At 38.4% G+C, this 26,893-nt stretch overlaps 1 protein-coding gene across 1 annotated transcript in view; it reads right to left on the bottom strand.

Annotated features, from left to right (window-relative positions):
- RPAP2 (RNA polymerase II associated protein 2) overlaps positions 1-26,893 on the bottom strand; it is a 42,837-nt gene that overhangs the window by 11,965 nt on the left and 3,979 nt on the right. The window contains exons 5-11 of the mRNA XM_068141254.1: positions 26,231-26,296; positions 24,943-25,031; positions 22,774-22,809; positions 21,102-22,035; positions 20,692-20,786; positions 18,257-18,337; positions 10,662-10,730 (exon numbers count right to left, since the gene is read on the bottom strand). Coding sequence (XP_067997355.1) covers positions 10,662-10,730; positions 18,257-18,337; positions 20,692-20,786; positions 21,102-22,035; positions 22,774-22,809; positions 24,943-25,031; positions 26,231-26,296 — 1,370 coding nt within the window. The remainder of the gene's footprint in view (positions 1-10,661; positions 10,731-18,256; positions 18,338-20,691; positions 20,787-21,101; positions 22,036-22,773; positions 22,810-24,942; positions 25,032-26,230; positions 26,297-26,893) is intronic.

Below are 26,893 nucleotides of genomic sequence, written 5' to 3'. Positions count from 1 at the left end.
GCGTCATTTGCAACTCTGAAATTTGGAGCCCTTCGTTAGCGTATCCTATTGGTCAAAAAGGGAAGCCAGGATTCAGGGGCAGTTTTCTTTAATCTCCCCAAATTTATTCCTAAATTGTATTTTCTTAATGAAAGCTAAAACACTTTAAAGCCCACAGTGATGAATGGTAACAACTGACAAAAATAAACAAGCAATTTTCTTACTGAGGAAAAAAGCCGCTTCTGGTCTAGTTATAAATATAGCCTGAAGATCCTATTCTCATCTTAAAGACAAGAATTTTGCAGCTGAAGTGCAATTTATGTTTTATTTATTTAACTTCCTTTCATTATTGTGTACTGACTTTTCCACAGAATCCAGCACAGACACTTTAATCCCCTGATGGCCACAGAAACTAAATTATTCATAGTTTAAATTTTTTTGTCCACTACGTTTAAATCAATGCTACAAACACTGATTCGAAATCAATGACTGGAATTCCTGCATGATTCAAGTACGTGGCAGAACTTAAGGGTCATTCAAAAGTTCACTTAGTTGAGGGTTTCCATTAACTTAATTTTTTTTCCTATGCGGCTTCTGCAAGTCTGTTCAAGAAAAACGTTCTTTTGATACATGTCTGTGTGTGTATTTACACAAAATAGGTATTTTTCTTCTTTAAAGCTTCCCTTGCCCAAACATACAGCTGGTGTCCAGACATAAGTCAACTTCCCTTCCTTTTAAATGGGGCTGAAATTTCACTTGTTGTGCAGCTGGCTGCATACAACTCACAGTAAAAAGAAAGCAGGCCTAGAGTAACAACAGAGTATCTAACAGTTTAATAAAAGTGCTTACTAACAACTGAAAAAGAAACAATGGATTTCCTTTTTATCCCCCCCCCCCCCCTTTTTTTAACCTCTCAATCAGTTACGTGTATCCAAATAGTCAACTGACAATTCAGAAAAAAAAGAAAGAAAAAATATCTAAGGTGCACCTAAAGTTGTCCCAGCCCAAACACCACTGTTTCCTAGGTGAGTGTCAGGGATTTTGGTCAGGCCCTCAGGGCCAGGCTGCACAGCAGGGTTCCCTCATGTTGTAACATGCTCTCCTCACACGGCTTTGGAGACCAAGTGGAGATGTGCAAAATACTTTGCTGGTTCTGCTCTAACATACCATATAAGCTCCCCCCCTCCTTTCTGTTAAACTGTCTACAGGAACACCTTAAAAGGCGCTCCAATGTTTTAACTGTACTATGCAGGAGAGATGTAGGGAGGCAACTGGCTCACAGTTACCTTATCAAGTCCATTTATTAAAAATGGATTGAATAAAATGCAATTGTTCTGGATCTTTCTAATTTTTTTTTTAACCTAACTGACAAACTATTTGCATGAATAGCAGGATGTATTGTTTATGCCACTTTTTTCCTCGCCCCTGCAAGCTAAGGATCGCTCAATCAACTGCCAGCTGTTACTTGTAACAGCCAGCTGCGTAACTTCAAAGATCCTGCAATTAAAAGCTTTTATAATAAGATACAGAAAAGGAAAGAACTCAAGTAAATTCAGAGTGTTCTCAAAATACTAAATCCTGTGAGATAGATGACCTGCGACTTTCCAGGAAGGACAAGTAAAGCACTTTCTTGCATAACAAACAAAACAAAGTAAAATTCACATCATTAGTGATGCTAATATCACAGGCAAAGGAACACCCAAAATAAGTCTGAAAGAAACTAAAAAAAATCCCTAAAAATTACGGTGAGACATTTGATCAAAGGGTGCAGTTTAGCCATTTAGTGCTATTTATGTCAGTTCTGTACACTGCACACTTGAACACAATATTAATGTTCACTGTATATACAAATAGCTGAAAAAAAAAATGAAATGCCTCAAAATTGAGATAAATATCTGAAACTCTCTGTTCACGTAACCAATACTATTTTACCACAGTCTATACAATTCTCAGAAAGTAACTAGAAAATGGCATTTTCCACTATTTTCTTATTTCAGTTTCCATGAGCAAGCAGTAGCATGAAAACGTGACAGCAACAATTTCCATTTAGCAGAGGAAAGTTTGTAAGTCTGTTGCTTTCTACAATTATTTTAACCTTCGCAATGCAAACATCAACACAGTTTCCCCTCACAGTTATCACTCCTGTAGTGTTCCTCCTGAGCAAAGTTTAGCTGGGTCAGAGATTGTGTTTTCATCATTTTGTATTAGCAGACAAGACTAGAGGATGGATGGAGTATGGTACCCACCTCCACATAACCCATTCCAAGATATTTCTCCAACATTAATTCACAGACATAGAGCAGCAGAACCTGTAGAACACTGTGTGCCATTGAAAACACTTATGTTCAGGGGCTTGCTGCAGAAGGTTGCAATTTAGCTTACTTACCTGCATAAAGCCAAGGCTAAAAAAAACTCCACAATATAAATTTAGAAGAAATCACTATCAGCAGTTTCTCTTCAACAAATCTAAGTTTCTTAGGTACACATTTCAAGGACAGGCCTTGTTTAAAGAGCTCCATTTATTTGAAGACTGTTTCCTGCTAACCAGCTGACAGATCAAAGGTCCTACCATGTGTTCCCATTTCCCCCTCTTTCTCAATTTAGTGAACATTTCTAATTTATTAAATTAAAAATTTATTTTAAAACTGATCCTTTCACCTTTTCCAGTTTTTTATTCCTTACTCTAAGTTCTGCAAAGTTTCCCCGTGACTGCTCTCACATACTGGAATTTATACTGCTTGGGGTTACTTAGCTACATGAAATTAAGCACAAGTATCTAAGATTAAGAAATGCTAAGGTTCAAGTTTCTGAGATTAGTGACTCTGTAAAATACACACTGATATATAAATTATTGTGCACATATCGTGGGACAAGTTAGTATCTAAAAGATGCCTTTATATAAAGCAGATGCATTTTAGGAATTAAGCATTGTTTCATATACATCCATTTTTGCAATTGCTGGACTTCTTTGTTGCCATGCACTGGTAATCTGTTCCTATCAATTCAGTAATATTAACAACAACAAAAAAAAAGTGTCATTGAAGATTAAAGACAATATACTGTCTGCAGTTAAAACAGCTACAATGCAATATGGTTAGGTAAACCATTTGTCGATACTTGACTTTATAAAATGCACTCACCTGTACTCACTAACTATGGAAACAATGATCATAAAATTGACCATAGTTTAGTTTCACACCTTTCTAACACTGTAACTTGATTGTTGGCCTTTCAGTCCCATATGCTGATCAAACACCTGGGATAAGGCAGCTGAGTAAAGAGACATGCTTGCTTTAGACTTGCTTCCACTGTGTCCAAATTTTTTTTTTCTTCAGAAGTTAAACATAAGAACCTCAGTATTTTCCTACTAGCCTTTCCTAGTTTTGAAAGCAAATGCCAGTGCAGTTTTGGACCTCTCAAAATGAGATTCTTAAAAATTCCCAGAAGCTGAGGATTCTTATGACCTCTTTTCCAGATAAACTACAGTAGCTTTAAGAAACTAATCAACCAAGCAACAAACCAAAAAGCAACCAAACCAAACAAAAAAATCCCAAACTAACAAAAACCAAACCCCAAAATACCCCATCCAAAACCAACCAGCTCAAAACACTTTTCCCATTAATTATCTCTAGATCTATTACTGACTACATGATTTCCAGTAATTCACTCTTCTTCTCTTAACCCCAATTTTACCACCTCTCTAACACTATTAACACTGATTTGTGAAAGTACACTCACCTAAACACCTATCAAAGAAAACAATATATGACGATCTTTGATTCGTATGTGAAGAGCCACATGAATCTCAACTATTCTTTAACCTTTTCATAAGCTGAATAGCTTGTCTCAGTAATACTGAGTTTTATGATTAATGAGTTAGATCTATTCAGTGTCTTCTGGAACTGTTCAGATGGATAGAGAGGATGAAGAGATCGAGTGACATACACACTTCTGTGGAACACAGGAGATAAGTGTGGTATACATCAAACCAAACCAAAACATACAGAGAGCCCAAGCCTCTAAACACTCAAGCACCTGTAAAGTTTTTGCACAGATGTTGGTTTTGTACCTAAGCTGTCCAGTTACAGGACAAATCGTCCATATGTGGGTTAGCTATGCTTGCTGCCAGCCAGTTAAAGCACACTTACTTTTGGGAAGGCATGGGAGAAGAACGTGTACTGCTATGGACACGAAGTCTAGTTTCTTAGTATTATACCACACAATACTTGATGAATATATAGTTATTTTATGTTTATTTTCACAACATGCTGGTTAACTGATGCTTCCTGTCTTAGTCTAAGTGTTCATTTTAATTATACACCTCACATCCCAAGAGTGCCCTGAGAACTTTATGATAGCCCATCACCTAGATACACACTCTACACAATTTTCTTGTCAGTGCCATGTATTTGCTTCCTTCCCCAAAGAAGCTGCATTTTCTGTTTTCATATTTTCATAGGGCTACAGCTTCAGGATTCACTGGCAAAATTAACAGTGCAGTTTGCTCAGTGAATGAAGTTTAAATTAATTTAGTTTAAAACTAAGTTCAGAGCAGCTGTTAACTGTGCGTTACTCATGTTTTACTTGCAGCATTAATTCAGCACTGTCTATATTACTGCATAACTGTACAACTTATTCTGTGCTGTGACAGGATTTCCAGTAAGCAAAGCTGTATGCAGCAGTTCCAGAAAGAGGGAGAATGTGACATTACATAATAAATCTTCTCATTACATAGCTTTTCAAGAAGCAAATGTAAAACAGTTCTCTGTAGAAATATTGCCCAGCCTTATTATATCTGCTTGATCAGCACACAGTTGTGGCATAGAGTTCAACAGGACATGAACTCTACTGACTGAGTTAGCTCCTCAAAGAGTCAACATGATAAAGCAGTCTGCTGAAATTTGGCATGCTATCTTTCAGAGGGTTGAAACCGAAGCTGCAACAAAATCTCGTTTGCTCACACAAAGCAAAAATAAAGTGTCAGAGGAAAGTACTTTCCCCACTAACCATAATCCTAATTCACAAGTACATTTGGCACATAAAATTCCCAAGGATGACTAAAGCAGAAAATCCAAAATTATGGTAAACACAAAAGTATTATTAAATTCTAACAAAAAGATTAGTCAGAACACCACCACCATGAAGGACAATTTGTAACCAGTGATGCACTTTACGCAACAGCTCCTGCACAGTTGGGCATGACTTCAGTCTGAATGCCCACACTTACAACTGCTGGAAACATGTAGTTTTCACTCTTTTGGAGGGATTTCCAGGACACTTGGCAGAAAGCCACAACCATGCTTTTCCCTTGCACTGGGCAGCAAAAGTGTCAGGTGCAGAGATGACAGTTTTCTGAGTCACCTCCCCCAACTCCATGCAACAGAAATCCAGGAAACAGCATGTGCAAAGGCTCCATTCCTGCTGATAAGGTCAAGGGCCAGAACTGTAAAAGGGAATTAACTAGCCTGGACTCGCCTCAGAGTTTGTGCTGGACAAGCATTAAAGATACACATCCCAACCTCCCATTCAGAAATACCAGAAAGGAAAGAGACTGCAGCTGTGTGTGTGCCGCAATGAAATCATCGGCAGCACTTTGCTGCATAAAGGCACTACAGCAACACACTGGGGTTTTGGTTTGGTTTGGGCTTTTTTCTGTGTAAGGAGAAACACCTTTGAAACTGCTAAGGTTTCTTATTCTGTTTTCTCCCTTATGAATTATGAAGCTATTTAATTAAAACTGTTCTATATGTGTTTCCCAAGTAATACTGAGCATGCTAGGAGGAAGTAAAGTAATACTGATCTCCTCCACATATGCCGAGTAAGCAGATTTGAGTTTGCTTAGAAACTGCTGATAAAGTAAGAACTGCTTAACAGAAACCCTATTTGAGTTCACACTCACCCAATGACAACCTAAAATTGAGAGCAAAATGGTAAAAAGTGTTTTAACACATTAAAAAATTAAAATAAAGTTGTCTTTTCTTTACTTCATCCAATGCAACTCTACACAGAGGTGAAGAATACAGACAATGCTATGATTATGTTCAAACACAATAGAAAGATTTTCTGGATTTTTGGTTGTGCAAACTGTTTCCAAATGGGAAATTATTATATTTCCAGCTTAATGATAAACGATTTTTCTCAGCTGAAAGCTGGAATCATTCTTCTATCATCAGACTTCTAGATAAAAGGTCATCCAGCTAACATATATGTGGTTTCTGTAGGAAAGAGTCACTCTGCAAGTCTGATTCATATCCAACACATATTTGTACATTTGATTTGTACATTTCAAATGTCAATATTTTCAGACAAGAACACAGTAGTGATATCATAAACATCCAAATTCCTCTTAAAATAATTCAGAGCTGTCAGCAGTGAGCAATGGGTGTGCTCATGTGCAAAGACGTAAAAATGCATACTTGAACCCAAGATTCTCCAGTTCCTGAACTGTTACCTCCAAGAGAGTAAACCTCTAGAGTACATCTGCACATGACACATTTATCTAAAGTGGCTGCACACGTATAATGATGGCTTTTGTTTAGTGATCATCGTCGTTTTGAGTTTGTTTAACTACTGCAGCCAAATGCTTATAAACTAATCCCAGAACATTTTGAAATGCTTCAAAGCTTTTAGCAGGGGAAACCTCTTGCATTGTTTTTTTAGATGAAGCTGACCACAGTTCACTGGAACCAGCCAGCTCAGATAAGTAAGATGAAAGCAGACATTTCCTGAAAATATCTTGAAAGCTTTCCATTAGACTGTACCAGGGGTATACACTAAAACCAGCAAGTGCCCATGCTTTCACAGCAACCAATCTTCCCATTGCTTTCTTCATTCCTTCTTGAACTACTGTATTTGTATCTATTTATCTGCTTCATTTGATGTCTTGCAGTGTTCTCTGGGGGGAAAAGATGCAACTTCTGTATTCTAGTTTGCAGTGCATTATAAAGCAGCTATCACTACAACCAAAAAAATCTGCTTAACACACTAAATGTTGCAACAGGAAGACACAGGAATCTACCACTGCCAAAATTACTACAAATGACAGATAAGTAGGATGTTTGGTCTACAGATAATTTTAAAGCTCCACTCCACGACAGGCATGAATGCAATTACTTGGACATAATTCTATGGCTGTCAAAATGTACTCCAAGATGGTCAATACAGCATTGCTGAATGTGCCAGTCATAAAGATAGGAGTGCCTCAGGCTACATTTTCAATAAAGGCTGAGACTGACTGTTCATATTTTAGAAGACAATTTGATTGAATAAATCCAGCTGTTCACTAGGAACAGGAATTGCTACACTGTCGTGATCTCCCAACATTTTACTCTTCAAGAAAGACAGTCACCCTGTCTAATTTCACACACTTTATTTCAGAGTAATGAATTGGAAGCCCAGGTTTCTTTAACAGTCAGACTCAAGGGCACTTAAAATACTTTCAATAGCTTCTCAGGGACCAGGAGGCTATAAAGGAAGCCAGGGTCTAATTTAAGCACCAATATTAGATGTTATGACTATCCAAAATGCTGTTCCCTACAAAGAGTTATTATGCATACATCAATGAAGAGAGGCTAGCATTATCATAACATAACACAAAGTATTAAGTGGTGATGACACTTGAATTCAATACAGCAGTAATGATAACAGTTATTCTGCCCAGTAGTGTATCACAAAAAGGGCTGGGGCTCTCTGAAAGTGCACCGTGAATGTAAGTACACTGAGTCCTCCACATATGCTAGCCACATATGAGGAGGAAGTGGTAGGCCACAATATCAATGCACAAAATGGGGTGCAAGCAAAGTCCAACAGTTGCTACTTAAAACAATCCTGTCCCCTTTCAAACAAAGTAAAAAACATTTGAGGGCCTACAAATTTATTTTGAAGTGTCCCCTGAAATCCCATGCTCACTCTGCTTCCTGTAATGTCTGACTTTCTATGTCCTCCACCCCTAAGTACCCACAATATAATCTTTCATCCACCTGGGAAGAAGTAGTATCATCTTCCAGGTCTTGCTTATGCTATTTTGCTGCTTGGTGTTAGGAGCAAAATGACCATGCTGTGTCCGGGGCCAGGTTAAGACCTTTGAATACATACTGTCTTTCAGTGACAGAAGCTAGTAAAGAGCCACTCTGACTTGGGCCCCATACAACTCTGCACACCAAATGACATTACATGCATTGCAATGTGCGCTACCTCTCAGCATAGCTATGGCAAAGCCAGACAAGACTTAATAGAGTGTAGTTCTTTAGTAAGATATGACAGACTCCTTGGCAAACTGCAGGAGATGAGAAAGGGCCACAAGCTGAGAACCCGTCTGCAAGGACTTGCCCAGGTGCTCAGTCCTTTCCCTGCACACTTCTGGCTAGCATTAAATATCCAAGTATGATTTGAATTCCGAATAATTGAATATTGTAGTTTAATCTTTCCAGAAATGATGCAACACTCATCACCTTCTTGGAGTAATCTTAAACACTCATTGTACCCTATCTACATTCTTCTACATCCTGTAAGAGGCGGCTGCGAGAAGTTGCTCAAAATCTGAAGATCATGAGCTTGCAAGAACCTTACATGAAGCTGAAGTCAGGAGGAGATTTGTTTATGAATTCATTAGGAAAGCATTAGAAATAATATATACTCTATTTTAGGATCAATTATAATTAATTGGTTTAGCAGCGGGCTTTTAGAAAGCAGGTAAAAAGAGACTCGGTTCTCTGTCTCAACTGATTGCTGTTGAGACAGCCTGCCACTTTACAACATTTTAATGCAGTTGTAAAGCAATCATTAGATATGTAAACAATTAGAGCTCATCATACGTGGAGAGACCAGCAACATTTTAACTTCTGATCATGAGAGTCACCATTTCCTTAAAATCTACAGAAACTACTTGAAAAATTCATAAGATCTGTTTCACAAATTACCAATTCAACCATAAGAATATATAGTAAAAATGACAAAAGATTTGTTCTTACAGTTGATAAAAAATTCATGTCAAGGCATTCAAGTAAAGTTACTTTCTGTGTTCTGATTTAATGAATCATTTGAGCGGTATCTGGCTGGATGACACAGATGTAAGGCTCGCTGAAGCCTACTCTAATGCCTGCTGGTATAGACTTCCTTGGGACAGTAAAGCCAGAACAATGTGTCAGACTGAAGTAATATCAAGGAAAGTAAGTGCAGTACTGGGATGTTACGAGGTTGGCCCACAACACTTCTTGACCTGTGAACGTCTGTAAGTACTTCTCTATCCTAAAGGCTTCGGTGACCCAGGAAGAGCAAAAAAAAAAACAACCAGCCACCAGCAGCAGTGCAGTAATAGTCTCTGGAATAAGATTTTTACAATCTTGCAATTCAAGCTGAAAGGCATACAAAGATTGCTTGATGGTTTAACTCTACCGAAAGGCAGGGCCTGACACTGTGAAACCACCAGTGATTTATTAAAAAGTGAACTAGTGTTTAATGTTTAACACAAATGTGTGAGAGAACTGTCTATTTCACATGCTGCAAAGTTTATATCTTTAACCCCAGAAGCATACATTGATTTGGAAAACAAAGGAAGGAAATTACCTGAAACATACGACTACAGTTTTTACAGATCATGCCTATGGAGAGAAGTTTACTGAAAGACACTGTAACAAAATCAAACTTCCCATTAGGAAAACCCTTGGAAAGAATTTTATTCTACAGTAAGACAAAGCTAGGGAGAACTGCAGGCACTGCCACATCATAACATTAAGCAATAAAGATAACCCTCATAAAAATAAGATTCTGGTTGCTTTCAGAAATTTGAGAGGTGTTAAAAAAAGCTTTCCCCTCTCAAAGAAGTTTGCTAGAATAGACAAATGAACACATTTAGAAGCACATAGAATCCCTCATGGATCATCTAGTTTCAACCCCCTGCCATGGACAGACACACCTCACACTAGATCAGGTTGCTCAGAGCCACATCCAGCCTGGCCTGAAAAACCCCCAGGGATGAGGCTTCCACCACTTCCCTGGGTAACCTGTTCCAGCATCTCACCACACTCATGGTGAAGAGCTTCTTCCTAACATCCAATCTGTATCTACCCATTTCTATTTTTAGTCCATTCCCCCTAGTGCTATCATTACCTGACACTCTAAAAAGTCCCTTACCAGCTTTCTTGTAGGCCCCCTTAAGATACTGGAAGTCCACAATAAGGTCTTCTTGGAGCCTTCTCTTCTCTAGACTGAATAGTCCCAACTCTCTCAGTCTGTCCTCACAGGAGAAGTGCTCCAGTCTTTCACTTTAATCATGAATTTAAAATCTTTCAAAATTTAGAAGTTAAATAGGAACTAAAAAGTGTAACAGTTACAACAAATCCAAACAATACATGTAATTTTGTCCTACTCTCAGAGTGGGGAGGAATGTTTGTAAGCAGCAAAAGGAAGAGACTGAAGTATTCTCCTACTTCACCCTGTCAGCTCCCTTTAAAAACCTCTAAAGTTTCAATTTTTTAACATACATTAAGTTTGCCTATTGCTAACATGTTGTGCAAGTGGGACAGTTCTGTTTGGTCAAAAGACTTTAGTTTGTTTGCATGAAAAATATTTCTGGTGATTCCCCAGTTAAAGAAATCTTTCGCTCCTTTTATGTGAAAATTAAATCTTGATAGGCTAGTTAAGACAGTTGCTTATAAGAACATTTGACAATTAAGGGTACTTACACAGATAACAAAACAATAGCAATTAGAGTCCACTCAGGCATTTTGTGAATAATATTCCTGTTTGTTAACCTGAAAAATAATAACAACAACATCAGAACATTTCAGAGTGAAAACAGATTTTAACAGCTGAATTTCAATTTAAGTTTACCATTAGAAGACTTCGCATCCTGAGTTGCAATGTAGCAGTTTCAACTTTACCTGAGCAATTCACCCACTTTCAGGCTTTCCTCTCATCTTATCCTGAAATAGAGGAATTGAAGAATTCCCAATATGTCTCTTTTTTTCCCTATATGAAAATGGGATAGTGAAGATTAATTCTTTGAATGAGCTCATAAGTAGTCCTGGCTGCTGCGAGGGCTCAGCTCTCAGTCATATCCACTGGGAAATTCTCAGGCACTGCCCACAGGTTTCTGAAAAGTTAGGCTTTCTTAGACTTAGCTTCCTCCTGTTGGCTTCAGATCCAGATCTGCTGTAAAAGCAAATGCTGCAGAACAGACTGGATTTTGTAAGGTATTGGAGGCAATCCTCCAAGATTGTCATTTTCCAAAATGGAAACCTGGAATTCTAACTCATGCAATGGGAATCAGTGCAGATATAAAAGCAAGAAAATGAGGTGTGAATCAAGAACCACATGAGTGCCCCACAAAAATGCTGTTCCATTTTATATCTGCTGACCCCTTTGGCTGAACTTGGTAATAAACCAGATCTGCTTTAAGTCAAGTGTTGGCTTAAACCAACTGATGTGTGAATTGCTATGGCTGAGTTTAGGCAAACCCACACATTAAGAAGGGGAAAAAGGTATTTGTATTTGCCATTGTTAAAACTTAAATTCTGTTAACTAAGTCCCCAAAATGATATTCAAAGTGGTTATCAAGAAGATGTTTTCTAGGATCATTTTGCATTTCCCTATTTCAGAAAGATATTAAGAAATAGTAAAATTAATTTTCATGTAAGGATAGTAATGATCAAGACAATATTACCCTATTTTTCTCCTCAAATCACCAAGACTTTCAACCAAAATAAGATTTTGACAAAATGATTACTCAAATAGTTCCTCAATGATGAAAGGAAAAGCAATGTTTCGTACTACATATACAGGAATTATCATATCAAACTAGAACCAATAATTCCAGATTATGGAAATGCAGATTTTGTTTTTGTTATCAAAAGATTTGTGTCTACAAACTACTGTTTCAAATAGCTGGCAGCTTGTACCTGGTGAACTGTTATTTTATGGCTATAGAATAAGAGACAAAACAAATGATGAACATCTTGACTCAGTACTGATGACAGTGATAAACACTACCAAGAAATGCCTGACAGAATCATCTTGACAGGCAATTCATATGTAACATTCCAGTTAATCTGCTATGGTGAGACACAATGAAAGAGACAGCTCCAAGCCACCCGGGAAAACTATGTCAAATAGAGAAAGCAGCTTTATTTCAGTGCTCTACAAGGAGTCACTATTGATTAGAGCACAGGAAGGTGTCATTCTTGCACACAAATAGAGAGATGCAGTTATTTGTGTCACTTAACTCTTATTCAATGTTAGTATTGATTGGCAAAGTCTGAACACTAGTCACTGCCATCAATATGCTATTTATGAAGGAAGTAGTTAAAAGATACAGCTAACCAGCAGTATATGGCAATATGGATCTGCTGAGGTACTACTGCCACTGGAGTGGATGAACAGTTAGGCTTCCCCAGTGAGCAACTTTCCAGTACAACACCTGTCCTAAAACACTTGTGCAGCTGAAAAAAACCCAAACCACTTCAGGCAGATCAGACTAAAGCTAGAAACCTACAGGTGTGAAGCCTTAAATAATAAGGAGCACTGGAAGGGCAGTCACTTTCAAAAACAAGCTGTGTCAACACCAAGGCCTCTGAAGAGCAAAGCTTTCAGAATAGTCCTCTGTAAAAAGAATTCATTAATTGTTTTCTTGCCTGTAGCCAAAACTGTTACTTCACAACAACCCATGAAAGAGAGGTCACTAGAGTTCTGTCGTAAACATAAAATGTGGAAGTGCTAAACGGTACAAAAACTTTGTGTATTTGATTTGAGTTTTGCACTGGAATATTTGATGTTAATAATGTGGCTAAATTCTTCCTCACCTACCAAAATGAAGAAATAAATATGCAATTTTTCAAAACAGAATGTCTCTACTTTTTTGGTGTCTCTAGCACAGGATAGGTAAGCCAAAAAAGTTGGATGATGCTAAATAGCTGTATGGGTTGCTTATTTGCTAACTTTTGAGTGTTGTGGTTCACCCCAGCAAGATGCATTGCAACTGCATTTGATTTTTTTCACTATCCAGTAGGCAACATCCAGGGATGGTGACTCCACCACCTCCCTGGGCAGCCCATTCCAATGGCGAACAATTCTCTCAGTGAAGAACTTCCTCCTCACCTCCAGCCTAAACTTCCCCTGGTGCAGCTTCAGACTGTGTCCTCTTGTTCTGCTAGTGGTTGCCTGGGAGAAGAGACCAACTCCCTCCTGGCTACAATCACCCTTCAGGTAGCTGTAGTGAGCGATGAGGTCTCCCCTGAACCTCCTCTTCTCTAGGCTAAACAATCCCAGCTCCCTCAGCCTCTCCTTGTAGGGCTTGTGCTCAAGGCCTCTCACCAGCCTCGTTGTCCTTCTCTGGACATGTTCCAGTATCTCGATGTCTTTCTTAAACTAAGGGGCCCAGAACTGGACACAGTACTCAAGGGGTGGCCTAACCAGTGCAGAGTCCAGGGGCAGAATTGACTTCTCCTCTCCTGCTGGCCACACTATTCTGGATGCAGGCCAGGATGCCATTGGCCTTGGCCACCTGAGCACACTGCTCAGGTTTAGGCAGCTGTCAATCAGCACCCCCAGGTCCCTTTCTGTTTGGCAGCTCTCCAGCCACTCCAACCCCAGCCTGTAGCTCTGCATGGGGTTGTTGTGGCCATGCCATGTTCAAGAACTTGCACAGGCACCACAACAGACTTGAAGTTACAGGAAACAAACTCAGCAATGCAGAAACTCACCACCCTTTCCTTACCAGGATTGTATTTCCTGGGATTTCTAGGAATGCTGTCCAACAGAAAATGGCAAACGGACACCAGTATTATTGTGCTAAATAGTCATGTTGTAACAGGCCCCTAGCATCAGGTATTACGAATGAGATGCAAGAAGATGTAACTGGCAAATATGAAGTAGTATTTTAAAAGTATATTTAACTACATATAGTTATAAAATAAATAGTCTTGAGTTCTATTTCCTTTTCTGGAAGCTTGTTCATCCTTACAATAAGAATATACTTATCATCTATGAAACTGCAAGCTCAGTTTCCAACACACTGTTATGAATTTGACTAATAGCTAGAAGGAATGAGTTATTAATGAGTTATCCTGTGATGAATGCAAAATATACATTTGGTGGAAACCCCCCTATTCTTTGAATAGGTCCACGCTCGCTGTTTTTCCGTTATATCCAATGTGTCCACGTTCTCATACTGGAATTAAAAACACGTGTCCAGATGGATAAGATTTTCTTTCTTTTGTTTTACAATTCATCTTTGTTGCAAAGTGAAGTCATCAGCATCTTTGCAACTGAAGCATTCTTTTTGTTCATGCATCCAGATTCACAGGTGTAGGCACATATGTAACTTTATTTCCAAGAATCTGACCTGTCAGTTCTGCTGTTTGCCTACTCTGTAAGGCAGCAAGCTGACTTTATGGGATTAGGACATAAAAGTGAGACTTTAGCTCAGCTCCTCAGCCACCTATAATTTTTCCTTAACTTGCACTAAGATGAATAAAGTTCAACCCAGGTCATCACAGGCAAATACTAAAGCACAGATTGTTTTAATTTCGGCTTCAACTAGATCAATTTAGCCATAAAAGATAGCTCCTCTGTCCCTTGAAAAACAGCAACATACTAACATACCATAGGGTAATTCAGCTTAATGACAACTAGCAAAAATGAGCTACTATTGTAACTTCAAGCCTATTTACTTGAGAAAATGTCATTAACATTCTGGTACTTTCACATTTCCATACAGAATCTTGTCTACAAGAAAGTGCTGCTGATTGACTTGAAACCCAGAACAAAAAATTCCACCTTACAAAGGTAATAGGTAAAGGCCTATTAGTGTGTGTATACACTAGGAATCATACACTCATGGTACATATTTAAAACCTAAAACACTGTATTGGAAATGAGATGATACACAGCGGTAATAAAGAGTCTTGAACACATCTTTAGGGAACATCTGTATCATATTTGTTAACAGAGTTCAATGCCAATTGTAAGATCCATAAAAATGCATTAAGATACTTGCAACCTTAAGATACAGATGAAATTCTACTTTCAGTATAAAGTATTATGTTTAAAAAACTCAAATCACATTTACAAATGTTATCACTTAGCCTCTATTGATATATAAATAGCTAATTTTCTCTTAATCTTTTAACAAAGTGCCCTTACACACTCTGGAGAATTATTTGACATCTCAGTTTTCGTAACAAAAGCTTACAGGCACTGAGGGACTTTGTTTGGGAAGAGCTCTAACCATTCTAAAATGTCTCTTGAGATCTCTCTAGTGTGTTTCTTAGCAGTGGTGATTGAATAAAATGCTGCCCAAAGGAGACTGAACTGCAAGTGTTCCTTTAAAAACCAATGGAGCTGAAAATTGTTGTTGCTTACTTCACCACATGCTCTTTTACCCTTCTGCAGCTAAGCTTGACTACAGCCATGTGTTTTATGTCCTACCCTCTTTTGCAAGTTCTTTACCCTGAAAGCTTTTCAGTACAAAAAGCAGGAAAGAGCACTAATATTTGTCAGTGCTCCCTTCATAGTCATGAAGCAGTCATACCACATGATCAAATAAAACAACATTTAGATTTCTATACCATGTAAACATCAATACCATTCAAAATTAATCCCAAGTCCCCTGCCAAAGCATTCAACCTAAATTCAGGAAGAACACTCATACTATGTAAAGTTACACCTATGTACAGAACTGGAGAGTCAAACCCATGCCTTCATCCTAACATCCACAAGCTAGCTTTAGTGTATAAACAGACCTTTCAATATCAGAAATGCATAAAGGAGAAAGGGCCCAAAGGTTTTTTTATTGCTTCCTTATTTCCTGTATTTTTGTATTATTTGGACATATGGGCAGTGTCCAATGGCATGAGATTTAACACATCTAAGTGCCAGGTTCTACACATTGGCTACAACAACCCCATGGAGTGCTACAGGCTGGGGTCAGATTGGTTGGAGAGCAGCCAGGCAGAAAGGGACCTGGGGGTACTGGTTGATACAAGGCTGAACATGAGTCAGCAGTGTGGCCAGGTGGCCAATAAGGCCAGTGGCATCCTGGCCAACAGGAGCAGGGGAAGTCAATTCTGCCCCTGTACTCAGCACTGGTTAGGCCACACCTTGAGTCCTGTGTCCAGTTCTGGGCCCCTCAATTTAGGAAAGATGTTGAGTTGCTGGAACGTGTCCAGAGAAGGGCAACGAGGCTGGTGAGAGGCCTCAAGCACAAGCCCTAAGAGGAGAGGCTGAGGGAGATGGGGTTGTTTACCCTAGAGAAGAGGAAGCTCAGAGGAGACCTTATTGCTGTCTGCAATTACCTGAAGGGAGGTTGTAGCCAGGTGGGAGTGGGTCTATTGTCCCAGGCAGCCACCAACAGAACAAGACGATACAGTCTCATGCTGCACGAGGGAAGGTTTAGGCTGGATGTTAGGAAGAAGTTCTTCATAGAAAGAGTGATTGGCCATTGGAATGGGCTGCCCAGGGAGGTGGTGGAGTCACCATCACTGGAAGTGTTTAAGAGGAGACTGGATGAGGCAGTTGGTGCCATGGTTTAGTTGATTAGATGGTGTTGGGTGATAGGTTGGACTTGGTGATCTCAAAGGTCTTTTCCAACCTGGTTAATTCTATTCTATTCACTATCAATAACAATAAAATTTCATTTATTCTGAGATAATACATACACAAGCACAAATTTGTGTGCAGTGCTCACAACTGTCTGCAACCTTCCCCTGCCAAACCCACTCAATTTCCAAGCTACTTATCAGGCATCTTCACAGTAAGAAAGCCCCAAGAACATGCTACCACTACTTTCAACCTGCTTCCTAATGAAAAAAAGACCTAAAAGTGAATTCACTATGTGTTAGCTCAGGGATTGTTGAAGACTTTTACACATGTTACTTTATGGCTACATGAGCCAGAAACTGGGACCAAAGTCCATTCTGCATACAAATTCATATATATATATTTTACATACACACACACATATCTATCTGTGTTTTTAGGAGTCCATTTTGGGTTCACAGCTCCTTTGTGGTGTACAATTTCACATTCAGGCCACACTATCTTTGAATAGTAAAAATTACTTTAAAACAGAAGTTCTCGTTTTGAGAATTTTCAGGACCCTTTACATAAACTGACCATCCAAAACTAGATTAGAAGAGTTCAAATGCAGTTTTTACAGTTCTAGCAATCCGTAAGCTAGAGACTACTAAGCATTGAAGACTGCAGAGCAACAAAACTGTTCTGGAACACTGCTCCAATATAATCAAAAGTCTTCCCTGGTTTCAGTGTTGCTGTTAAAATAAAGGGTTAAACACAACTTACAAGACTGAAATTCTGAATCAAGTTCAAACACTGTGCATGATCTCTTTTATTTAAATTACTAGTCACCAGAAAGGATACAAGTATCTTCCTTAGTACAAAATCCCACACATAAAGGATCTGCGTTTTAATGGTGTCCTTCCAGATGTCAGATAAATCACAAGAAATCAGGAAGAGCTGGGTTTCTGTTCATCAAAACCCAGATTCCTTGTGCTAAGTGCCACATGAATGAGTTTTGGAAAATTTACATGTAAACCTCATACAGGTCTGGCATATAGGGGGGGAAGTTTCAAGAGTGACAACATACACAGAGAGCTAACAACTCTTGTTGATCCTTGGCCTGACAATACCTCAAGATGCAGGGCATAATCTAGGTTTAAGTTATGACAGTTGTTTCCCAAATACAACCTTGAAACGTTCTGAGAAGTTACCACAATTCTGTTTTCCCTCCTCTATCCCAGTATTTTCAAATACTGTATTTGGTGCTTCTGCCTGAAGTAGAAGTTTCATCTGATGTGATAGTGTGTCTACTAGATCTACTTTCCCTTGAAATTAGGAACAAGACAGGTCATAGTGGACCCCCTTCCTGGTCTAGAAGTTAGTGTCAACAATTATGAACCACATTAAAACCATTTAGCCTGGCTGTAGGGAGACAGAGCAAAAGAAAGAGACAGATCTCAGGAACTCACACATAATAGGAGGTGACGAGGTAGCAGAACCTTTCAAAGACTCACCACCAACCTCCAGAGACCACTGGCCTAGTTTTTAAAAATCTACAAATACTCCTGATGACCTAGCCACTGGCAGAAGCAGGGAAAGGGTTGACTTGTTAGTCCATAGGGAATGTGACATTACCTACATGAACACACAGCTAGAAAAGGGCAAATTTGTAATGGGGCCCTCTCTGTGCCCAAATCACAAATCATTCAACACCATGTTTAGTTAATCAATCATGAAGAATCTCTAAATAAAGACCAATACTCACCGGAAAGTTTTCACAAGATTTTTCAGCTCTGTGTAAACATCACCTAGAGTAATCTGAAGAGGGCCCAAAACTGCAGGTAATCTGAAAGGCAAAAGACACCAGTCAATATACATTTTCCTCTCTTTCTCATTTCTTCTCAGATAGAACTTCCACCAAAGCTCACAGAAGTTAATAGACAGAAAAAGAGATCGACTACTGTGCAGCAGGTCAGGCCTCTAGCTTACATTTCAGATTCCTGAGTGGCTTTTGGGCTACACCTTCATTTTACAACTGCTTCTTTTTAAAAATAAGAAGCCCCAGTTCAGTGTGAGTGTGAAGAAGAAATTAAATACAGTTTCACATGCGTACTCCTTATTAACTTCACATTTCAGTTCTGGTGAGATGTTCTTACATAAAAATCCAAGTTTTTACTTCATGAGGATTAGAACTCTCTGTTTGAAATATTTATACTTACTTGGTTCAAAAATAACAACAGAAAACTACATGTCTGAAAGAGGTTAGCTGAGAATCTATCTGCTAAACTTGGAATCACATAGATGCAACAGAAATAACATTCCATTGTAAACCTGGAACTAAAATGATAGTAAGTGAATGAGACAATTTCAAAAGAAAGAAAAAGATTGCCTCCCAACTTGACTGTGTGTAAAAGCTGACAAAGCACACAAACTGCACATACTGTCAGTTTCCCCAAATGCTGGAAATTACACCTTGTTTTTCATATACAGGATGAAACTTTTGCCTGACTTGCTTAGTAATATCCTCTTGCATTTGAACATCCAGTTATTTATATTTATGTGCATATATGCACAAGGTGCATCAATACTGACAGAAGAACCAGGATTCGTGTTTTCCTTTATGTTACTGCATGTGCTGCAAAACCTGAACACAGGACTCTTTATGATGCTGGGCAGGTTTGTATTTCCACTGACTTCCTGTGAACACACCAAGAAACCATTGCTTTATCACAATGAAAATTGTCTCACTTGAGTGTGACACAACATCACCTCATGAAATTTAAAATAAACAACTTAAGAAGGGGATAGTCAAGAAAAAAAATCTTTGAATAAGCCAAGGAAAAAAACCACCACCACATTATTTCTTATTCTCTCTTCACGGAGTACCAGACTTTTAAATTCAACACAAATTTTGCTAGATACTGAGAATTACTGATAAATCAGTGAAAAAATAAGAAGGTGCATAGAAGCTGCTTCGCCGTACATTAGTAGTCCTTGGAATCTGTGTAACTGACAGATCAGAGATACCTTTCTCACAGCATGGTTTGACTCCATGTTTGCAGCCTGTTTGCACTTGTTGCAGGTAAAGAGAAAAAGAATTGAGCTTTTTGAGGGGAGATTTGGTTGGGGGGGGGGTTGGTCTTAGTTAAAGAAAAAAAAAAAAAGCAGCTTCTGCAGAATCAAGTTTGGCAGGCTAACACAACTTACAACCACAGAAAAGCAAAATTCCACTTACAAACCCACCCCAGACATGCCCTTCAAATACTCACCTGCACTGGCTCGAAAACAGATAAGGTCCTCTCAACTTTAACAATCTAATAATTTTAACAGCTGCAGCAGTGATGCCTTAATATCTTTACTGGGACTTCAAAGCCATTTTATGTATGTGAAAAAGGTCTGGTGTTGGAAAGTTTTAAGATTCAACTCTGAGGGCCTTTAATGGCTGTAGCTAGCAGCATGCCGATACCAAACATGGACTAGAAACTCTTCCAGTAAGATTTCACAGTATCACAGTATAACTTAGGTTGGAAAGGACCCTGAGGATCGAGTCCAACCTATCAACATAGACCCCATGACTAGACCATGGCACCAAGTGCCACGTCCAATCTCCTCTTGAACGCCTCCACGGATGGTGACTCAACCACATCCTTGGGCAACCTGTTCCAATGATGAATGACTCGCTTGGTGAAGAACTTCCTCCTCACCTCGAGTCTAAACCTCCCCTGGCGCAGCTGGAGACTGTGTCCCCTTGTTCTGGTGCTGGTTGCCTGGGAGAAGAGACCAACCCCTTCCCGGCCACAACCACCTTTCAGGTAGTTGTAGAGGGCAATGAGGTCACCCCTGAGCCTCCTCTTCTCCAGGCTAAACAATCCCAGCTCCCTCAGCCTCTCCTCATTGTGCTTAGATTAAGAGGTTTGAAAACACTGCTTCCTCCTGTGTAGATTCATTCACCAGTAACAGCATGCTTGCTGTACAGGACAAGTATTTCAAATATTTGCACTTCTTCCAATCAACTTCAAGTTTTTCTGTTTAGATTTGGGCAGTTGGTACACACAGCTATTTAAATATTTCATATTTTCTATCATTCAGAATCTGATTTTCAACAAGCTACAAGGATCTAAATAGTCTAGATTCTTTCCAAAATTATGATGAATAAGCACCAAGTTCAGCTTGACCTCTACCAAAACAAAGAATACTTACACTTTTCTCAGTTTTTCAAGAACAATTCGCTTTCTAATCTGCATTTGTGCATTTGAATCAACAAGCGGAAAGGCGAGATCTTCCTGTTGATCCTCCTGTATTAGACAAAAAACTTTTAACAGCTATAACCTAGTATTTCATTAAAATCAATGCAAAGTAGTCACAGCTTATTGATAAATGTTTAAACATAAGAAAGCTCACCTCTCCAATAGAATAAAACCAATGCGACCAGTAACTTTTTAAATAGACAGATGCTTGCTTAATCTCACTCTACACAGAGTGTACAGCTAGCCTACTTTTCTCCTTCCCTGTAAGATCCTTACACTTATGATGACAGAAACAAAGAACATGTAATAGTTCTTTGAAAGCAGGCTTTACACAGCCCTGACACCATTCCACTGGACACTTACTTTGTCTTTGCAAGGCTGTTCCCCTGCTTGTGCATGTGTTGCTGCCTCTTCAGCCAAGATGCACTTTCCTGTGTAGAACTCTTTTACTCTGAGTTCTAGGAACCTCGTCTCTTCTTTTAACTTTTCATAACTAGGCACAGACTTAACTACGTCACCTGGGCCTGTGAAAGGTAAGGAATAGTTCAAACTGTTTTCAGACCGCTCTGCAGCAATGGTGTTACAATCATCAGCTGTCTCTAAGTCATCCTCGTCAAGCTCTTCACTCTCCTGGTTGGCAGATGATATGTGCTCTGATGAACAGAAAGTGTAGTTTGGGCCATAGAGAAATTTTAAAGTTTCCTCAGTTCTCCATTCCATAAGGGTTTGCTTAAGTACTTCTAATAAACTGCCTTTGGAATCAACTGGATGCCTCAGTTCAGGGCTTTTATGTTCTTTTGAGTTAGCCAGTGTTCTTTTAAGATGTTCTGCCCCTCTTTTGCTTACACCTAGAAAAACTACAGGTGAATCCCAGGTATTTTCATAGTTTTCTGAAGCACTTGATTTCTCTAGAGTTGTTGTTTTTGAAGGTGATGTTGTTATCTTATTATGAACAGAGCAATGATGCTTTTCTTCCTGAGCGTCTAAATTACAATTAGATAGTTGTTCAGTGGCTTTTACCACATCTGGGTCTTCAGTTGTAGGGCTCGAATAGACTTTCTGAGCATGCTTCTTTTTGAGGATGGTCTTTCTGTGCAACTGCTGTGCAAAATTAGCTGCATTTGACTGACTTTCTGGTAGGACAGAAGAAACAAATTCTTGCTCAGTATCGCTACTGCTGTCACTGACTGTGTCACAAGAACCAGATTTACATGGATTTGAAGATATCCTAGGGTTTTCAATGTCAGATACTTTAATTACTTCATCACGTAGTTTCACTTCATCTCCAGACTGTCCACTGTAACAAAACATAAGCCATCAATGGGTATCATCTGTAATAGTTTCTCATTCTCATGTAAGAAAGATAAATAAGTGTTTTCCTCTTATAGTAGAAGTGTACTTTTTTTGCCTTAAGAATTGGAGTTGCTATTCTAAAAGCCTTCTTGAACTCAAAGAATTGCAATGTTCTGTAACCAAGATAACAAGCATAGATAACAAATCAAGCTAGGCATCTTGACATACATAGGAAACAAGCACCCTAAAATCAGTGAGACAGCAGAGCTGGTTTTAGTGTATGTAAGTTTGCCACCTAATGGCCATGTGTTGCATAAGAAAACAAACAAAAACACAGCAAGGTACACAGAGATGACAGAGTATTATGATTTCACTTTAGCTGACATAGCTGTTTTAGATTAAGAAGTACAAAAGCTTTCATCACATATAATTGGTGCCCTTTTCTTTATAAAGAATAGATGGTACAAAATATGAAAAGTACAAACAGTGTATTTGTTTCAGATTTCAACAGGCTCAATTAGGACATATAAGCCAAGGGCAGCTGTACACTAAATCATACAGATCAAATATGCTGGTTTAGTATCACAAAGGAAGTCAAACAAGACAAATAATCCTTTCTGTAGGTTCTAATAAGGTCTTTTCTATAACACAGGAAATCAAAGATTCCCCTTTAATCTGATAGGATGCTAATATTTCTAACTGTGAGCACATACAACAACAACAAAAGTATTGTTCAGCGTACCTCTGACCCTCCTTCAGCAACTCTATGTCTGGTGGTCTGCAAAAAAAGGACACAGAATGAAGATCTTCCTGCCAAATCAATGCTCCATACATAAAAAGTATCGTTGAAGATGGAAGAGATGATTGAGGATCTTACAGGCCAACACCCTCCGTTCCAATCAGGGTTATGCATATATGTTCACAGAACATGACTCATGTACCTGCAGCATGATGATGTTATGAGGAACAATATTTAACAGAATCAACAAATCACAAAAATCATAGTCAGTGAGGACCTCTGAAGTCCTTAGTCTGACCTGCATTTAAGTCAGTGCTTACCATTGCTAGATTAGGTCAGCTACAAACGCATGAAGTTTAAACCTTGAAATCTCCATCTTTGGAGGCTTTCAAAACATTGCTGAGCACCCTGTTTCATACCACCATAACCTTAGTGCAGTTTATTTTCCAACCTGAACCATCCATGTGATAATTTGTGGTCATCACTCTTTGTTAAATTTTCTGCTATCAACAAAGATTTGCTTGGCTCTCATTTTTGTAACTTTTTTTTTCCAAGTCGTTGTAAACTGGTTTCAGATAACCCTTTGGTCTCCTCTTCAACAAATTAAACACGCCAAGATCCTCATAGGTCACAAAGTTACCTCAGTAAAACCAATCCTGGACCATTTATAGGAAAATGCTCAAAATTAACAAAATTACAATAGTTTTTCAATTCAGGATCTCTTCACTTAGTCAAAAACCAGGCTATGAAGATACCAAGAAACATTACTAAACATATTCTTATAGGTTTCTTTCCGATGGATTTCTTTCCAAACCTCTACTGCTTCAATTAGCAGCTGTTCATTTTATCAATGCTATTCATTTTATCCAACACTGAATGTTGAAATCCTCACCCATCTGTCCTATGAAAGCAAGCCTTTCAGGAATGTACTAAAGTAAATGCACTGACACCACTCAAGCAGTATATATAAAACCTCACAGGTTTAATAAGGTGAAGGCTTCACCACTCATATAAATGAATTGAGTTTGGAAACTAGAGGTGGTAATAGACAATGCTTTCAACTATCGACTCCACATAACTCTTCTTCAGTGTTCTTCTGTCAAAAGAATTTCAATTATCCTAATGTGTGGACCTGCACCAGTGTGTATACATGCATGTGGTTGTGCAAACAGAAACACCTAGCCATGGGGTTTTGTCTGCTTGTTTGGTTTTTGATACATATCACACCACCACACAGCACACATGCTCTGTCAGGCATATCTGTACTATACACTTTTAATGTTAATAATAAAGGGAGATTTTAGGACTAATTTCTCTAAAAAACAGCAGAACAATAGCACCAAAATACTAGTAAACTTTAAACATTTAATGAAGAGACTAGTTTTACCTACTAGAATCCCTCAGATCAGATTAGGCTGCTCTAACCCTCTTCTCTCATTCATTAGATATTTCATATGACTGACCTGAAATGTGAAAATGAGCTCACATGTATAAATTTCAGCTAGTTTCTTTTGTTGAAAACCAGAAGACTATGAAAAGTAGTGTCTGGGTAAAAGAAAGCTGAATAAATTCAGCTGAACAGTCTCTACATATTTCTTGTTCAACAGTGACACCCATTGGCTCAACTCATTATTTGCAAGCCTAAAATAGGAACATGGAATACACCATGCTGTTCCAAAATATGTACTGCAGTTAACAACAAGAAATAGATGATTGGAAACGTAGACAGGAGAACTTCCTCGTGTTATCATCTGCCTTCAGGTGCAAGCATTTTGTCCAACCTTAAGTCCACTGCCAAGTGGTGTGCCTAAAATTAGAATATCTCCTGTAACAGGGTAAGAAAAATTTATCCTCTAGATAGTAGGACTGGATTTTTACAAACCATACTAAGTACATCTTACATTTAATAGGAGTTGACTATTATTTCTGACTAGTCTGCCCTATACAGTAGCATGGTCATGCCTACTAAGTAGTCATGAGTTGCACTGAGTTGTGCCAATTATCATAATCAACATGGCAATAACTTGTTTAAAATGAACACCATGCTAAGCTAACATGGTAACATCAGGTAACTCTGCTTTGATGTACTGCAGCTAATTTATTAGCATGGCAGCTTGGATAGAGAAAATAGTATTCATGAAATGAGTAATGAATCTATAGGATAATACTTACTTTTCTTCTTCTCGCATCCATACTGGACTTGTGGAAATTTGAGCTGCAAAATATTTAGATGCTCTATAGCAAAAGTTGCTGCAAAAGCACTGGATGAAGGAGAGAAAACAATAGAAATATGACTAAAGACAACCTTAACACTCATAAAAAGGCATAGCTTTGTTGCCTGTAAAATCAAGTACCAATTCACATTTCTTTCTAAGCCTATGACCAGGTTTCTAATTCACCTGAGAAACCATACCTATGAAATCTCATTCCCCATAAGTTACTTCTACCTGTTTCACCCCACCACCCTTTTCTGCTTTTTGCACTTTTGTTACACACTGAGAAGTAAACTGGTATTGGATTCTATGTAATAATAATTAAAAAAACCTGTAAAACTGTTTGAAGAGCAATCTCTAACCCAACTAGGTGGTCACACAGTTTAGAAGACATGCAGTAAAATTCAGGTGTTCAATAATGAAGATTTCAGTCAGCAATAGAACATGGATATTTTGCAATAGTCAGAACAACGCATAAAATTTTGAAGCATCTTTGAAAAATTAACTTGAATACTTGCATCAGGGAACAAAACAAACCAAAACATCCCATTTCTTCTCAGAGTTTGGCCTGGTAGCTTGTGAAAACAATTTCCACAGTTTTTTCTATCTCAGCACTGTAACCAGAGGAAAGGAACATACACTAGCAACACTGAAGAAATTTATTCTGGAACTAGAAACACTTATCCTACACTTCAGTGTCTAAGCACCTGTGGATGATTCCATATCCTGTGAGCAGGCTTTTTGTGTAGACTTTTACACAACCACATGCATGAATACACTTCAAAAAAAAGGAATAGGTTTTGTGAAGACATAGTTTTATGTTGAAAAATCCTCTAAAAAAGAACTCTAAAGGCAGACACACTATGGAATGCACTAGATATAACTTGGATTGCACTACTGCAAACTAAGTGAATGAAAAGGATGTTCACTTTGACCGTATTGAAGCTCACTGACTATAGTAGATGTCTCTACCACATTAGTTGTATCACATACAAACTGCTATCCAAGTAAAACTTTCTGTGTTAAGTTTAGAAAAGAAAATAAGTGGGGTTTTGTCTTTCCAAACAGAGCATCTAGAAACTGAAATGCACAAAAAAATGTCATATTCTAACAGTTCATGAAAATTATTTTCTTAAGAACTAAACATAGTGTCTCTGAATCAAGCAACTCTATGGATGCTGTTACAAAATGCTTTTCTGATGTTGAGACAATATTTCATACATTTTAGAATAGATTTGTTACCATACCTTTCTTTCAGTGATATCATAAACTCTGTTTGTTTTTGTTGAAATTCTGTACTTCTGTTTTGGCACCTAGAACAATATGCTCCCATCAGCAAGACTGTTATTTCCATCATGATATCACAGAAAACATCATTCCTAGTACGTTCTACCTGAATTAGATAACACACTAGTGCATTTGCTCTCAATTCTTTTGATACTGTACCCGCTGAGATGCAAGAATGGCAATTTATCTTTAAATATTTACATCTATCAAAGACAAGTTCATATCTACAACAGCCAGTGCTGAACATAAAAGAATGGAGCTGCCAAGGTAGAAACTTTACTCATGTGTACGTGTCAGGCAATTAAAGACAAGTCCTTCTTTAATCTCTATCTATTTATATATATGAGAGACTGTACTGTCAGAGACCCCCATCACTACCCAGACAGACCCAGTGAACTCCTGTGGAGACATAGGAATTCCAAAAGAGTAAATGTTTTAGAGGTGAGTATATTCTTTTTCAGATAATCAGGGGTACCACAGCTGGTTTTACATATTAGGCTAACTTACTTCTGAGTTCTGTTTAAGCTCTGACACAAGTGTGACTATGACTTTGACACAGGCAACATACATTTTTAGAGTAGATATATATACACATTTCACATAGTAATATACCTGCCTTGATT

Source organism: Melanerpes formicivorus, unplaced genomic scaffold (genome assembly GCF_026170545.1).
Source record: "Melanerpes formicivorus ecotype bairdi unplaced genomic scaffold, bMelFor1.0.p_v2 SCAF_7, whole genome shotgun sequence".
Classification (NCBI taxonomy): domain Eukaryota; kingdom Metazoa; phylum Chordata; class Aves; order Piciformes; family Picidae; genus Melanerpes; species Melanerpes formicivorus.
This window is presented reverse-complemented; position numbering and strand designations above follow the sequence as displayed.